A 16,104-nucleotide genomic window follows, 5' to 3' on the forward strand; every position below is an offset into this window, starting at 1 on the left:
TGCAGCTTTAATTTCGTAACACGTGGAGACGTGCTGTGTGTGTGTGTGTGTGTGTGTGTGTGTGTGTGTGTGTGTGTGTGTGTGTGTGTGTGTGTGTGTGTGTGTGTGTGTGTGTGTGTGTGTGTGTGTGTGTGTGTGTGTGTGTGTGTGTGTGTGTGTTTGAGTCCGATGAATGACGATGACGCTTGTGGCTCTCATGTTTTACGCGCAGAGGCACGAATCCAAAACAGCTGATTTCAAGGAACAGTCCGACACCGACAAGGACAGCCGGGGCCGAGAGATGATAAAGTGAAAGTTGGAGAGTTTGCTTAGTTTGCAGCGGCAGGTTTCTCTCTGTGCGTAAAGGCGCATGGTGACCGCAATTACATAAGGCTTCTTCCCCAAAATAAGTTCCCCTTTAAAAGATTCATCATGACGGCTAAATGGTGGAATGTAAATAAGTAGAATACTGAAGAAGGCCAAGGCGTTCTAAGAATAATTTCTAGATTTCGGATCAAGTATTTGCACTGACAGTGCGCAGTGTATACCCAGTTTATACAGGCACAGTTGAAAATCAATTAGCAACTGCTTATAATATTTTTAAATTTAATAACATTTCATGGCTGAATTTATTTTAAAGGTGCTCTGAGGAACTTTCAGTTTGTTTTAATTCTTGCATCCCCTTTGGACAAAAGCAGCATTGTTTTTACTATGCCAGCTGTTGTTCCTGGGTGAGTGTACCCATGACTAGGCATTAAGAAAATCTAAATTAAAAATAGCATTCTTTGCACTGATGGTCTCGTTTGCTGTTACATGTAATTTATGATCATCAGAGGAAACATGAGACTGTTTCAGAAATATTTAAAAGCTCCTCATAGCACCTTTAAACATTTAATGCATATTCAAATAACTCGAAGGTTTGGAATGTTGGTTGGAAAAGACAAACATTATGAAAGCTGTCATTGTGACAGCATGGCTCACTTTTAGAATTTTTAGAATCATTGTTTTCTGTTCTTGAATGTTGAAATCAGTGAACTTGAGTAATAATAATATAATATAGTTTAACAGTCAGATGGGCTTTTTCATTTGAACTTAACTTCTCTGATCAACTTTATTCCAGTTGCTGTAACTGAACATTGTGACAGAGTCTTACAAAACAAAGTCACTCTGCGACCGATGCATTGCTTCAAGGTCTCACAGGAAATGCAAACCGTTTAAAAGTAACCCTGTATAAATTTGGTTACTGTGACACTGTGATAAAAGACTTTCTCAAGGACAAAGGATTTAAGATAAAACTGAAACTCCTGCTGCAAATTTCTGCATCTCTCTCATTAAGGAAGCAACATGTGTTTAGTGCATTACAGTGAGTTTACTAGAAAAATGTACCTATAAAGTGTTGATACAGTATTCAAGGCTGATACTCTAAGCATACAGTCAAAAAAACAAAAGAAATAAAATGGGATAAAAACCAACAAGTATATTGCAACTCCAACTTTTGCAGGAGATAATTCTTTGATATTTTACACAGCACATCTCACAGTTAGTGAAAAAGGCAGTATATGGTCTCAAAAGGGGAAATGTAAGGCTTTCACAAATGCTTTGTGCCTCAAGTCAAGTGCTCAAGTCCTTATAAGAACAGGTGACATGAGATGTAAAGGGTTTTGATACATGTTTACACGATATTGAATGTAAACATTTGCCAAGAATTAGGCAACATATGTAAGTTAAGGCTCTTGATTGGAAACAACTTTCAGACTTTAAATTGTGAGCACTTGGAATGTGGACAAACCTTTCATAATGAGCACAGTATCGATGACATTTTTGTTGAATCTCCTCTCAGAGGAATGCTGTCAGGGCTCTTCTGGCCCTTAACCTTTCCCATAGTCGTTTGTGTTTGATTTTAATGCTCTGGAAACGGTCTACATTTTAAAATTATTGTTTTTGAACAACTTTGTTCGAAAATATAAAGTTTTGCCATTCTTTAGCCCAATACAAATAATCGTCCTGAGGTTAGTGACAGAAGAGATTGTATATACGACGTTATTCATTTATTTCTGTAAATTGAGTTTAGGCTACAACAACCTGATCAGCTGCACCCATCTCATCCTCTTGGACCTGAAATTATTACATTTTCCACTCGATCGATTAGCAGAGAATGTCAAATATTTTAATAATCAAATAGTAGTTTGAGTCGTTTTGAAGCAAAAACATTTCTTTCGTTTATGTTAAAAAATAAAAATAAAATGTAATTGTTGAACAAATATCTTTGGGTTTTGGATTTTTGGTTGGATTATAAGGGGATCTCATAATTTCATTTAAGGCTCTAGGAAATTACAAATTTGACAATTTTCTCACAATTTAAAAACAAAACAATTAATTTATTCATTGTGAAAATAATCGTTGGCTGCAGCCTTTATTTATTAAACTATCTATGGCTGAAGCTCTACATCCACAATTGTTGCCTTTTTTTGGCTTCTGGAACCTATTCTTTATCATCTGGTTTTTCCTTCAATCCACCCAACACCACATCCTACTTGAACCAGTGTTTGCATTAGCTAAAATGCTAATATCGGCAAACAAAAGTTAAACAATTGGTATTAGATATTCCGCATTGACAGCACAGTGTTAGCAGTGATTTAAATTTAGACATGAGAATGAATTCAGTACTATTTAGCTTTAACGATTTCTTATTATAAACGTAAGTGTTTTTGAAACACAAAAGTCTGTAATAACATGTCATGGAAACCCAACAGTTTTACTCACAGTTGGTATGGCTGCAGACAATAATGACTCTTCCCTTCTCATATTTCACACTAAAGGCCAGTTACACAATATACGGTTAGAGAGTAGAAACTCAGTGCTGTAATAATCACTAATCACACAAATACCCGGTAACAAAAACATTTCAATACACTCAGAGGTAGTCTGAAACATCATTCAATATAAACAAATGTAAGTACAGAAACAACTTAGTGGTAGAAGAAGAGTCAAATCAGCATTCCTTTGCAAACGTAGGAGATTCTGAACATTCAAGTGCGTTGTATCCGTTTACCTGCATAAATATCCCTACATTTGACATCAGGGAGTTGGAATTAAGTCTTTTGTAATTGTACAACCTTTAGTTTAGGCTGTGGTTTCCAGTACGTTCAGTCTTCAGCAGGCCGGCCCTTATCTTCGTCGTTGGCTCAGCTTCTTGGTGCGCTGTTTCTTGAAGTCTATCAGACAGTCTGTTGCCTCTGAGATGGGAGTGAAGGATCTGATGGGAGAGTTACTGATCCCCAGAGCTGAAACGCTGGTGGTCGCCTCCTCCTCCTCCTCATCATCATCATCATCACGCAGATCAATGACTTCTCTGATAGGCCTACAAGATGACAAATCAAGGCTCATTAACTGAATTAAGACCATTTTTTACCGGTGGATAAAAATGTATTTCCTCAAGTTTAGTGTTGAATGATTTAAAAGGTGAGCTAAGCGATCTCCAGAGAAAGTTTGTGTATGTTTATACTATCCAAGGCCAGTACGTCGGGGATTGACGTTTCGGCGAGTGGCTAGGATCATGGCAGCATCAATTCAGACCTTATTAATCTGATCAGGTATCTGTCAGGCATCACAGATGGAAATTAAATGAAAAGCAGGTTTTTACATATGAGGAATAAGCCTTGGGATATTGGTTCAGAACAATTAATATTGTATGAGAAAATATGAATATATTAAATATGTAAAAATTCCATTGTCTTGTCATTTAAATCACAATGTAACAGTCTATCTCTAATGTCTCACCCTCGCTGGAGTTTGGATCCAGACGGCCCGGCCTCTGTGAACACAGAACAACATGACGGTTAATTATGTGCGAACTTGGGGGCGCCCTTAGCTCAGTTGGTAGGACGTCCCCCCCATGGGCCTCGGCCAGCAGCGGACCCGGGTTCGAGTCCAGCCCGCGGTCGTTCTCTGCATGTCACTCCCCTCTCTGCCCCATTTTCAACTCTGTCTCAACACTATCAATAAAGCATAAAAATGCCAAATAAAATTATTAAAAAAAAAATGATGTGCGAACTAAAGTTTAGCTTATAAGGGTTTTTAAACCTGATTCTAATGCTGATGTGTTTTTTCCCTAGGTGTTTTTTGAAGCATGGCTGCAGGATCATAGACCTGTTACTATTAGACTCACCTGAATCCCTGCTCTCCGTTTGCTCCAGAGCTGATAGCAGATTTCCCTTCTGTGAGGACAGAAATATAGAAAAAAAACATTAGAAATAAGTCAAAGACTGATATTGGTGTATATTGTGAGTGTGTAACGGGGCTTACCCCTGCAGAACTTGACGCCTGCCGTTGGAAGCAAAGCTCTGTGTGTCTGACGTAGTCTCCCAGTGGAACAGCTTTCTGACAGATGTAACATCTTTCTTGGTTCCTTTGGAAAATAAGAACAAAATCTAATTTAGAAATGAATAAATAACTAGAGCTGCTTCTGTTAGATACGACGGGTCATGCTTACTTACTTTCCAGTGTTAGATGGGGAGTCAGTCTCTTCAGTAATCATCGATCCTCTTCTTGATCTCTTCCTACGCGGCTTCAGTGACACTGTAATGTTTTTAAGAAAATATAATGTTGTACAAATCAAGTTTGACAGAATAACCTCACCAAAGTGAGATGAGGCCCATGTCTCGTCACAGATGTTAAAAGGTAAAGTCAGCGATTCTGGAGAACGCTTGTTGTCAAAATCAGTAAAGAGCCTGGGCTGTGTATAAACACCATTTTCTTTCGGCGCACGCACAGTACTGACAGGTATTGGATTGTGAGGATATATTCACAGATTTTGACAAAAAGTTATTTGGACAAGAAGCGTTCTCCATAAATCTCTGAATCCACCTTCAAGCACAACTACTTTTGTTGACATCACCTTGGAAACAGTCACCCTCTGGTTTCCTCTGGTCCATGACCTTGACCTCTCCGTCGCAGTACGCAGCGTGCATCTCTATCTCCGTCACAGGGAAGGAGCCCTGACAGATGGGACAGTCCACTTTGGATTCAGGGCTTTGCGGGACTGTGGTTAGTTCAAGTTCCGGAGACGCCGACCTTTGAAGCCGCCGATGGCTTATCTCCTCCACATCCTGATCTCTGCGCTCTTCCTCTACCTCTTCTTTATTCACATTTTGACTCCCAGAATCACTGCTGGTAACAGGGATGTTTCTCTTTGTCAGTCTGTCCCCTTGGGCTGAAAACGGTAACAGTAACACCAGCTTTTAAGGTTATTCCCTAACTCAATTTTGACTAATTATGTAGTTCATGCATTTAAGCATTGTAGGGTTGAAGGAAAACAGCTTTCGAACTATGTGTAAATATGGTTCTCTGTTCTATATGTTAGGGGTGCAGCTTTACCCTCCACGTCCACCTCCATATCCTCGTCCTGCTGCTCGTCTACAGCAGGAGAATCTTTTTGGAGAATCATCTCCACCTCCGGCCGCTCAGGGCTTTTAGGTTGGAGCTGTGGAGAGATCCAGTCAAGGTGATGGTTAACACTAAAGTACACACCTAGAATATGGACCTTTATCCACTTGTAATACAAACTCAAATTCAGTGATTTTCTGATCCACTGGAGAGAAGTTAAACTCACCTCTGCTCCAGCTTCAACATCGATCATCAGATCCTGCGTCCTGTCGTCGTCACTCAGTTGTGTCTCTGTTACAAACACACTTTTTTTCATCATAAACTATTGAGCAGGAAAGAGTTGACCATAAAAGACACCCGTTTCCTTGTCTAGAGAGAATTTAAATAAAACTATCATCTGCTCATAAAAAAACTCTCTTAGCTTTTTAATATTGTAAACTAAAACAACCTTGTGGTTTGGTCTCAACATGAAACACAACTACATGGCACTTATTCCCTCCTAATGGACATCTTTAGTTCAAGCACCTGACAAACAGACCAAAGAAAAGGTGGAGCTTCAGTACCTGGACAAACCTCACAGTCATCAATGTCGACCTGTCCTTCTTCATCTCCTTCATTCTTCTTCTCCTCCTCCTCTTCCTGTGTGCTCTCTCTTTCCTCTTTCTGCCCATCTTCCTCCTCCTCCTCTCCGTCAGCTGGAGGGTCATCGGCTGCCTCGCGCAGTTTTCTGCTTCTCCGTCGAAGCCCGAGCCTGGAAATGGATTAAAAGATAATAATGAATGAACAGAAATCATCAGTTCAGTTGCAGCTTGGATCAGGTCAATGGGAATATTTTTATCCTGACCTGAGCTGTTCCACAAAATGTGAATGTTAAAGTGACTACCAGGAACTTTAAATGTCTATGAAACAGTCTCGTTTTTCCTCTGATGATCATAAATGACCTGTAACCGCAAACGAGACCATCAGAGAAAGAATGCTATTTTTTCTATAGTTATTACTATTGGCTTTGCTCGGGTCCAAATCCCCACCAACTGAGACGAAAAGATCTTTAGGATAGCAGGCGCTGGAGTCGTAAAAAGACTAATATATGTTGTCCTAAGGCGCCGCTAGAATCTGTTCACTTCAGTGATCAAAATTGATTGAATAAATTCTCCTTCACTTATTTTATAATTAAAGTAGCGACACCTGCTGGCAAAGAGAAATGACTGTGCTGTTATAGTGCAGTGTGTGCACTGTTTCTGAGTCACTTACTAATGCCAGCATGCTAAATTAAATAACTAAAATGTGTCAGTGTGGTTTTGATAGTACATTTTATTATATCATACTATATACTTTATTATAGTTTGTCTATGCTATATTGCTGTGCTACACTAAATATTACACTACATTAATACATTTTATATCCCATACTATACTATGTTAACATAATATACTGTCTTACTAAATTATTTACAATATCATAATTCTAAATTAAACCAGACAACACTAAGGATAACTGAATAATCCTGTAATAAACGACAGACTTATCAACCATAGAAGAAGAGCTGATACAGTTCATGCAGTTTTACCTTCGAGGAGCAGGCTGAGGTGACTCAGGTGAAGGAGGCTCTGGTGACGGAGATTTCTAGGAAAAATAAATAAATGCTTGTTGAATGACAAACAAAGAATTAAACAGTTACAAACTTCTCATGCAACAGTTTTTTCTGGTTCATTTTAAGCCTATTGGTGTCTTCAGCTCACAGCAGGGAGGAATAACAAATAAATTTATTTCACCTTTTAAAATACTTTTAATTCTGTAGTACGATTTTGCAAGAAGGACCTTTACTTGTAGTAAGTATTATTACATTGCTGTATTGGTATTTTCTTACCTTAAATTTACATCTTTCACCACCGCTGGCCTTAAAAAAGTTTACTCGTGCCCTCTAACCACAATCTCATTGTGTGTCATTGGAAAGTTATGCTTTGTAACACCTTTGTTTGGATTTCTGTGTAATTGTTCATAATCAGGATCCATTCCAGCAAATTAATAAATAAAAAACAAGAACTACTTCCTGTCATTAACATGTCTAGGGATTGTAAAAGTACAGTCCTGGGTCAAGCAGAAGGCCTTTTTTGTGGTAGTGTGTTAGGTAAAAATCTTACTGTTCTTTTAATGATTTGTGTGCGTGATTTCTAATTAACGTTGGATTACATAGCTAGTTGAATATGTGGGGGTCAAATTGATGCATAAAATAAATCTAAAATAAAATGGGAAAGTCAAACTTCAATGCAGTGAAGTGAAATTAGACAAATGGCAAAAATAAAGATGGTGAGAAAATTCTGTCATATGAATCCTGCATAACTCAGTCTTAAGGTTACAAAAACCTCACACAATGTCAGATCACATCACAGTAACTTTTAACCTCCTAAATATAATCAGTTCAACCTGTAGTCCGAGTGTTAGTTTGTGCTGAATGTGACAATGCATTCTTGAAATTGTGCTCACAAGAGTTAAAGGCACTACGAGTAAGATGGCACGTTGGCGTCCCCTTTGGACAAAAGCGGTAGTATTTTTACGACGCCCGCTGTCGCAAATGCTCGTGCCAGGCGCGTGAGCGTGGACTGAGAAGGGCGCAATATAGTGCATGTTCGTGTGTTGAAAGTGTGAGGACTCTTTTCGGCTCCGTGAGAGTGGTTTTGACACTGCATCAACTAATGCCAGTCAGTACACACACCTGCTTGCAATGAGTTGATTCAGCAGCGTCACCTAACTACTCTCTCTCTCACGGAGCTGTGTCCTCACAGAAAGCGAATGAATGAGAGACGGCAGTTAGTAGACTATGGATCACGATGAGGTAATGTGTTTGTGTTGTTGATGTAAATAATGACTATTTCAGATAATGGTTATCTGATGATGGTGAAGCAAAGCAAACTTTGTGTTGGTACCAACCGCTCATTCATTTAGCAGTCTAGTTTCGCTCTCGTGAAATTGTATACACGTTGCTTGGCAACGTCCTCCCGCCCGCCTATCACTCACTCTCCCTTTTCGCTTTTCTTCATTGCATTCTCTTTTTTTTCTTTGATGGTTCAGCCCCGTTATCAGTCATTTATGACGACAAATAACTGTCTCAAACAAGGCTCCCGCTCCCCTTCCCTCACCTGGAGGGATAGGCTTCTCAAATCGCGTTGCAGCGCCACACTGAAATCTGTGACCAATACGGATATGTGACCATAGAGCCTGCACGAGCGAACCGAAAATCGGACTGGGTGTGCGACCAGACCAAAAGCAGTAATAAAAACTATATAAAAACGTCTTTCTTTGCACTGATGGTCTCGTTTGCTGTTAAAGGTAATTTATGATTATCAGAGGAAACATGAGGTTGTTTAAAAGATATTTAAATGTTACTCGTATCCGCTTTAAGGCCACATTCACCTCAAAAATGTAATCAGTTGATCCTTGAGTAAAAGGTGATATTTGTGCAAACTTGGCCCAGACTGACATAGACAGACGGACAACCTAAAAAACAAAATGTATCGGGCCTTGGGCTATCGCCTGTGCAGAGGCATGCAAATAAACAAATACAGTCCACAAATACACCTGTTGGAGAATCAGCCCTAGGGGTGTGCGATATTCACAAAAAATTATATCTGGATATTCTTGAGGATTATGCTGGTAACAATAATTGATGATATTTTGCATCCCTCGAAAATGTGTTTGTAAAAGCCTTATATTGTACTAGCTCACTCTTGCTAATAGTGTATTAACAATATTAAATGTAATGATAATATCAATAAAAAAAAACGTAATCTTAATAATTAACTTAAAACGTTACTAATATGATGCAAGCCACGCAACACATTAATATGAATTCATATTTATTTAATGATAGCTGCTCCACCTTAAGAGCAGACCATGTTAAGGTCAGGTTAGTAAGGCGTTTTCCCCTTCCGGCTGTTTCGCTGTAAAACCCTACGAGCCACACGGGGCGGTGACAACTGCTGCAGAGATTAAAATGAGAGAGTTACTGTTTGTGAGTAAGTTAAAAAGCAAAACTCCTACTACAACCCCCTCTACTCAGCACCCAAATCCTTGTCCTACCTCGGGCTGTGGCAGGACGGCCTCCCCCCACTCTGCCTTCCTCAGCAGAAGCCTCTGGGCCTTCTTCAGACTCTTCTCATACACCTCCATCTGAGCCACGATCACCTGGGAGCACGGACACACAACCATGGAGGGGTGAGATGTGGATAATAGTGAGATATTAAAATGAAAATGTCTTGTATTTTTATAGTTTGAATTGTTGGCTTCATCAATATTCTTAATTAAAGAAGTGACAAATAGAGAAAAGCCAGATTCCAATCAAAATGCTCTGGCAAAACACAATAAATGTATAACTTTTTTCAAATAAAGACGTGACGTCACTGATTGGAGCTCCGGACTGAATTTTTATACATACGCACATAACACACACTAGAGGTATACAGGTGACCTCAGTCTGCGAACTATGATTGTTATAGCAGACATTGTCCTCTTACGTTGTGTGACTGTGAAAAGGTAAAATCATCAAATTTCCTTTATTGTCAAATGATGTCTATCTTCTAAATCTTCACCTGTGTGTATTCGTCAGGGTCCAGTCCTCTGGGACAGAAGGGGACCCCCCAGTAGTAGTGCACCGTTGGCCCGCCTGCAGACTCCACAGGCGGGGCCGATTCACCGCTGAATGGACATGTTGGGCGCTCTGTGGTGGACGGTTGCTGTCGGTCAGCGGGTGTAGGAGAGGAAGGAGGGCTGAGCGAAATTGGTGAAAACATCCAGAGGTTATTAAAAGTAAGCAAGCTTTGTATAAGTACAGATGAAACAGTTGGCTTATTTGTCAACTTATGGGAAAACATAAGGAAAATGATCAATACTAGAAATCATTATTAGTTGCAGTCCTAAATAGTTCAAACTTCTCTGCAGTTTCTAACTGAATAATAATTCTAGTTTTATAGCTTATAACTTTATTAGTCAACGTTATTTGTACAACTAGTTAAGAAAAGATAAACAGCCTCTCAGTGAGATCCAAGCAGATTTCATTGTATTGTGTTCGATATTAACATGAATCTTGATTACAACTAGGAGGAAGGAAAGGAAAGGGGACTTCTGAATAATATAAGTTATCCAGTTATGGACCATACAACTTTCCAATTGTTATCATTCAGGAAAAAACGAATTCTTATTTTGATTGACTGTGAATAATAAAAATAATAAAAAAAACTCCCTGATTGCGTTTGCTATGTGATACATAATCTCTAGTATTATGAAGATGTTGGCATTTTCTCTACCTGCAGTTTGACCCGTTGACCTCTGGAGAAGCTTCAGTCTTGTGGTTCAGGGAGGGCGGGACCGCCTGGCTGTCTGCCCGATGAACAGGTCTCTCCTCTGGGAAGACCGGGCTGGGTGAGCCCACCGGCTGCAAAGATGGAGGGCGGAGCAGTGAAAATGTTACCCAGTGTTTTTTAATAGATTTTGGACAACAATAAAGCTCTATATTAAATGGCACCTATATTTTCATGGGAGAATATAATCAGTATCATTACTTAAAATAAAACACAGGATTTTAAATTCTTGTGCTACATGTATTCTGGTCTTGAAAACAGTGAGAAAGCCTTTGTACCGTGACATCATCGTCCTCGTCAGACAAGAGCAGTGCCATGTCACTGGTCAGCTCCATCTCCACCGACGCCCAGTTTTGGGATTTTTCCTTCGGTTCCTCTGCATCATCTTCAAAAAAAAGAGAAAGATCAGCAATGTAATGGAGATTTATTTTGAAAAAAAGTAGACAATTTCTGTGTTTGACTGTACCTGACTCAGACATCTTGTTAATGAACGTGACGTCTAGATTGTGATCAGTCTTGCTGTCCTATGTTCAGAAGCAGGAAGAACAGCAAAATTAAATACCCTGTAATGTTAAAAAAAGATCACTAAAGGAAATAAGTAATCAATATGATCCGCTCTTTACTATAAAGTGGACATAAAGACTTTAAAAAAGATTTTCGGACAATTAGAAAATATCTAGTCTTTCTAATACTTGTCTCAAAATATCAATTAAAGACTCAATAAATCCAGTCGTTTCACACGCTGCTCAGTGATCCGACCAGCACTTCATTAGACACCTGAACTCACCTGCCTCCGACTCCCAGAAAGACTCCTGTTAACGGTTGAATTCCCTTCATCGTCTGAACCTGTGACCTCTGCTTCTGAAGGACTTGCAGAGATTTCCTGCACAGCGAGATCAGTATTTTGCTGTTGTTCCGTCCTGTCAAACACTGGGCTAGTACAACTACTTCGACCCGGCTTTGTCTGTCCTCCATCAATCTCTAAAACTACAGGGCTTTTGCAGTTTTCCGACCTTTTCGGAAGGCCGGGGCTTTTCAGGAAGACCGGGCTTTTTGGCTGGCACGATGTCGACGTAACGGAGGATATTAAGCTCTCCTGAGAGGAGAATGTGATTCCAGAGTTACAACCATTGTCTTGGGGTCTGCTGCAGGCACTTGGAGACGCTTCACGTGGAGGATTCCCGCCAAATACCGGGCTTTTAAAACACTCAGGACTCAGCTGCGTCTCTTCATCTTCCCCTTGGTCAGTCTCTGAGAACACCGGGCTCTTGGATACAGTGAGGTGGCTAGGGAGTTTGGGGTCGTTGGGAAACGTAGGGCTATTGGGTTGAGCGGGCAGAGACACCTGAGGCGGGGGGGTTATACTGTCCTGAGAACACAACACAAACCCGGAGGTGCTGCAGGTTTTCACCAGGCTCTGGCTCAGCCGCGGGACATGGACCTCAGCCCTGCAGCCGGTCAACGGGAAGACGGGGGATTTACCGAGCTGATGGTCGTCAATCTGGGTCAAGTCGGGGCTCTGTTGTCGAGGGAACACAAATACATACATCATCGTTAACGTGGAGTTGTGTTTGTGTCGACCGGATGGATGTAAAAATCTTATATTTACTTTCTTTTAGCTCTGTAAACTTAATATCTTTGGGTTTTGGACTGGTGGTTGGGCTTAAGATGCTTTTTAAAGACAACATCGTTGGCCCTGGGAAAATAAATGAGATAATCAAAAGTATCTCAAAAGAACCATCAGTTTTTGTTGATTTTAGCGGCACCTTTGTACAAAAACAATAGTGTTTTCAAGACAGTAGTGTCCAAGCCACGTGACAACATGTGCATCTGTTTTAGAAGCAAGTGAAAGAGAGACCGCAGATGCGTTGCGATGATGTAATGTATTTCTATGTGACTATGTCAGATTAATACTGGTAATAATATGACGCTGGGGAAGCAAAGTAAACTTCGATAAAGTACCGGTCATAAACACAGGATATTCCGGTCTGCCTGCTGTTAATCGTTTTATGAATTCTCATGGAATACTTTTGGGTTTGTTATTTTTAAGACATGAGACTGGGCTATTGGAAATGTTAACTGAAATCTTACAGAATAAACTATTAATTGAATAAAGACACCAAAAAACCTAACAGATTGATCAAAGGGAAAGAAAAGAAAGGTCATAAATCTTTTGGACGGACCAGCTGTGAGTCCAGAATCAGTTCCAGAGGCTCGGAGCTGCAGGGTGAAGCCTGGGAGAAGATGTTCTGAGTCTGGGACAAGTCTGGCATCTCCAGCAGAGGACTCCCTTCTTTCTTTTTCCGCTTTTTCAGCCTGTTATTACTGTCTCCTCCCGTCTCTTTTGCTCCTGGGAATAATAAACAGGATTATATTTATTCTATTCAACCTTTATTTATACAGACACGGGGTCTCATTCTTAAGAGAGAGCTGTTAGACAACAACAGTACAATATAAAGTTACAGACACAGACAGGACATATTCAGCATATCGGATGCTTTCAAACCCATGGCAATTTGAATTTATGTAAGCAGTTAGTCTGATATTCCACCTTTGACATATTTTTATTTCCCTGTTTTGATACAGCAGGATCCAAATGGAATCAAAAAACTCTTCAGTGCACTGCAGCATTATGACCAACATCACTGACTCAGCAGTGACTCACCTCGGTACATGTCTGTCTCTATGGCGATGCCGTCCTCTGATGTTCCCTGATCGATGGCGGACAGCGGCTTCTCCTTTGAATAAAGGAGCTTCCGTCGAGAGCAGAGCGAATCTTCAGCACCGTCAATGAGGCTCTGACTTTGTGACTCGCTGGCCATCTAAAAAAAACAAGGGGGATACTTTATAACTACTGCTACTATACAAAATTTTTACAAGATAATATACACACACATACAGTATAATGCAATACAGTTCAACACCACCACTTCCTCCAACATCGCTGTAAAACAGTATCCACATAATGTGAATATTATAACCTTTGTGAAGGGAAGATCTTAGTACTCACACTCTCTTGGATGGCTTTCCTCACAGCCTCTTCCTCTTTCTGCAGCCTGAGAGCATTGACGCTGGCTTCCTGTTCACTGAGACGCAGGGCCAAGTCCATCATCTCCTCCTCCGTCATCGCTGAAAACAACAGCGTCAAGAAGTCAAAAGTCAGGGTTTGTATTTATAACAGATTCACAAAAGTCCTGCCTCTAAAACTGTAATAGTGGTACTGATGTAAGCTTTAGGCTACAATGTTATTACACTTGACACTGGTAATAAAATAACTCAGGTTTTCATATGTAGCTACACACCGAGAGATGGCCCCATCCAAATAAAATATCCCACATATGATGTGTAGGGGTGGGAATCTCTTGGCACCTCACGATTCGATTCCGAGGTCAACGATTCGATTCAAAATCAATTCTCAATGCATCTCGATGCAATTTTTTTAACGTACTACATACCTATGTGTGATTTTCAAAAATATATTTATAAACACACATCTGAGTTTGCTACTCAGAGTTTGCTAATCACTTCCTACTTTTGTGATAATCATTAAATACAATCAACAGATGAATTACCTTCTCTAATATTGTATTAGAGAAAAAGCTTTTCTTGTCACAAATCTGACTTTCTATGACCAGTTTTCTATGTCATTTCATCACATTGTGCAAAAAGTATGGCTTGGAATTCAGCTCTCATACAAAAACGTAAACAGACACAAAGCCAGTGCAGGTCATATGGGTTTGCTGCTCTCTGCCCTTTTATCGCCACTTTTAACAACTCGCACTTGTGTGGTGTGCATGCGCAAATCGATTAACTTTTATGAAACGATTCGGAATCGTTCGAGAGAGAATCGCGATTAATCGGAAAATCGATTATTTTTCCCACCCCTAATGATGTGTAGTGATTATGTGACATAAGAGTAGATATTAATACAGTTCTTGTGTAGTTTTCATTTACGTTTAATGTTTTAAAGTTCAGAATTATTTCTAGTTAAATACAATGTTCACACTACACAAATTTAAAACATAAGTCAATGTTTTGTAGTCTTTTTGATGTGGTAAGTGTCATGTTATTTACCTTTGGATTTGGCATTCTCTCTCCTGGTTCTTCCCTTCGTTAATGGCTGCGACAAAAGTGATGATGAGTTCTCCTCCTGGAAGAACAAACAAACAGTGGAACATTTGTTGTGAACAGAACAGCTGTCATTTCCCCAATTTTTTAAACAGCCTCGTTTCACATATATGAATTTACTAAGTAGTGACTTTATGTATAGTTTGAACCAATTTTTTAGCTTAAAAATGTAACAAACTATATTCGAGTTATCACACAATTATGACTCATAACTTATTATCCAGCCACAGTTAAATGATCATATCATAAGCTCTGTTAAAAATATGTGTACGAATTTCAGCAGGCAGCTGGAGGAAACTTGCAGAGGCACATTTCAGGCTTCATCAAACTGCTAGTTTGAATTTGTTACAGTCTGAGAAAAAAAACTGTGGTTTGTAAATGAAAGTAAATGAAAAACAAAAACACTGACTAATCCCTGCTGAAGTGCCTTAGAACAAGACACAGCTGTTAGTTACTAAACCTGAACCTGTATATCACAGCTGAGTTCCATGTCTTTACATTGCTATTACTGTCGTCGAGAGCTTCGTCCCCTTGTGTGTTTTCGTTTCCGCTTCCAGAGGGAAAGTCACTGGCATCTTTGACCATTTGCTTCCTCATCCTGGTCCGCTCCTGAGAGTCTTTGATTAACAGAGAGACACATAAAAACAAATCAAGGGTTATATTTCAAAAACCACATAATCAATCTATCTATCTATCTATCTATCTATCTATCTATCTATCTATCTATCTATCTATCTATCATTTTAAAACTGGACCACAGCTTATGACAGGTTACCTGATGATGAAGAGTGTCCTTTTCTTACTCTCATATGTCTGGCTGGTTGGCACGAGCGTGAACCCCAAACTAACTAACCACTCTGTAGAGTAAAGAAAGAAAAAAGTTAAAGAAAAAAATATCTAGAAGAGAAGCCTGAAATGCCTCAAAACATATTAGTGCATGTTCTTCAATATATGTATTTATATGTTTAATTCATATTAAAATGATCACTAAGAGCAAATGTGATCTGTTGACGTTAGCTTACATGGCGCGAGACCGTCAGTTTATATGAAAACAATCTGAACACGCGAGAAAACTGCAAATTAAAGTAAGTATTTTCATTAATTTTCTTTTTAATTAACCGTATAGTTAAAGAGCACATGACTTGTGTACGTGTTTGTTCAACAGCGACACAAACCAACAAAAAATCAAACCAAAACCAATATTTAGCTTAAAAACACTCACAAGAGAAATTCCTGACTTTCGCGGCGCCATGTTTG

At 39.6% G+C, this 16,104-nt stretch overlaps 1 protein-coding gene across 2 annotated transcripts; it reads right to left on the reverse strand.

Annotated features, from left to right (window-relative positions):
- Positions 1 to 1,549: 1,549 nt before the first annotated feature.
- On the reverse strand, positions 1,550 to 16,104 carry uimc1 (ubiquitin interaction motif containing 1). Of its 2 annotated transcripts, none has more exons than XM_080041522.1 (23): positions 16,070 to 16,104; positions 15,623 to 15,704; positions 15,346 to 15,464; positions 14,794 to 14,869; positions 13,730 to 13,848; positions 13,385 to 13,541; positions 12,903 to 13,069; positions 11,507 to 12,238; positions 11,186 to 11,243; positions 10,998 to 11,104; positions 10,666 to 10,793; positions 9,952 to 10,129; positions 9,443 to 9,547; positions 6,933 to 6,988; positions 5,928 to 6,115; positions 5,591 to 5,655; positions 5,356 to 5,461; positions 4,877 to 5,191; positions 4,476 to 4,557; positions 4,285 to 4,387; positions 4,148 to 4,196; positions 3,760 to 3,793; positions 1,550 to 3,340 (listed from the first exon to the last, which is right to left on the reverse strand). In XM_080041522.1, the coding sequence occupies exons 2-23, from the start codon at positions 15,654 to 15,656 to the stop codon at positions 3,148 to 3,150; spliced, it is 3,171 nt and encodes a 1,056-aa protein (XP_079897648.1). In that variant the 5' UTR covers positions 15,657 to 15,704; positions 16,070 to 16,104; the 3' UTR covers positions 1,550 to 3,147. The 2 variants fall into 2 exon arrangements, with proteins under 2 accessions (XP_079897648.1, XP_079897649.1); XM_080041523.1 differs by having other exon boundaries at positions 3,183 to 3,340; positions 4,285 to 4,409.

The sequence above is a fragment of the Ammodytes marinus genome (assembly GCF_949987685.1).
Source record: "Ammodytes marinus genome assembly, chromosome: 14".
Lineage (NCBI taxonomy): Eukaryota > Metazoa > Chordata > Actinopteri > Uranoscopiformes > Ammodytidae > Ammodytes > Ammodytes marinus.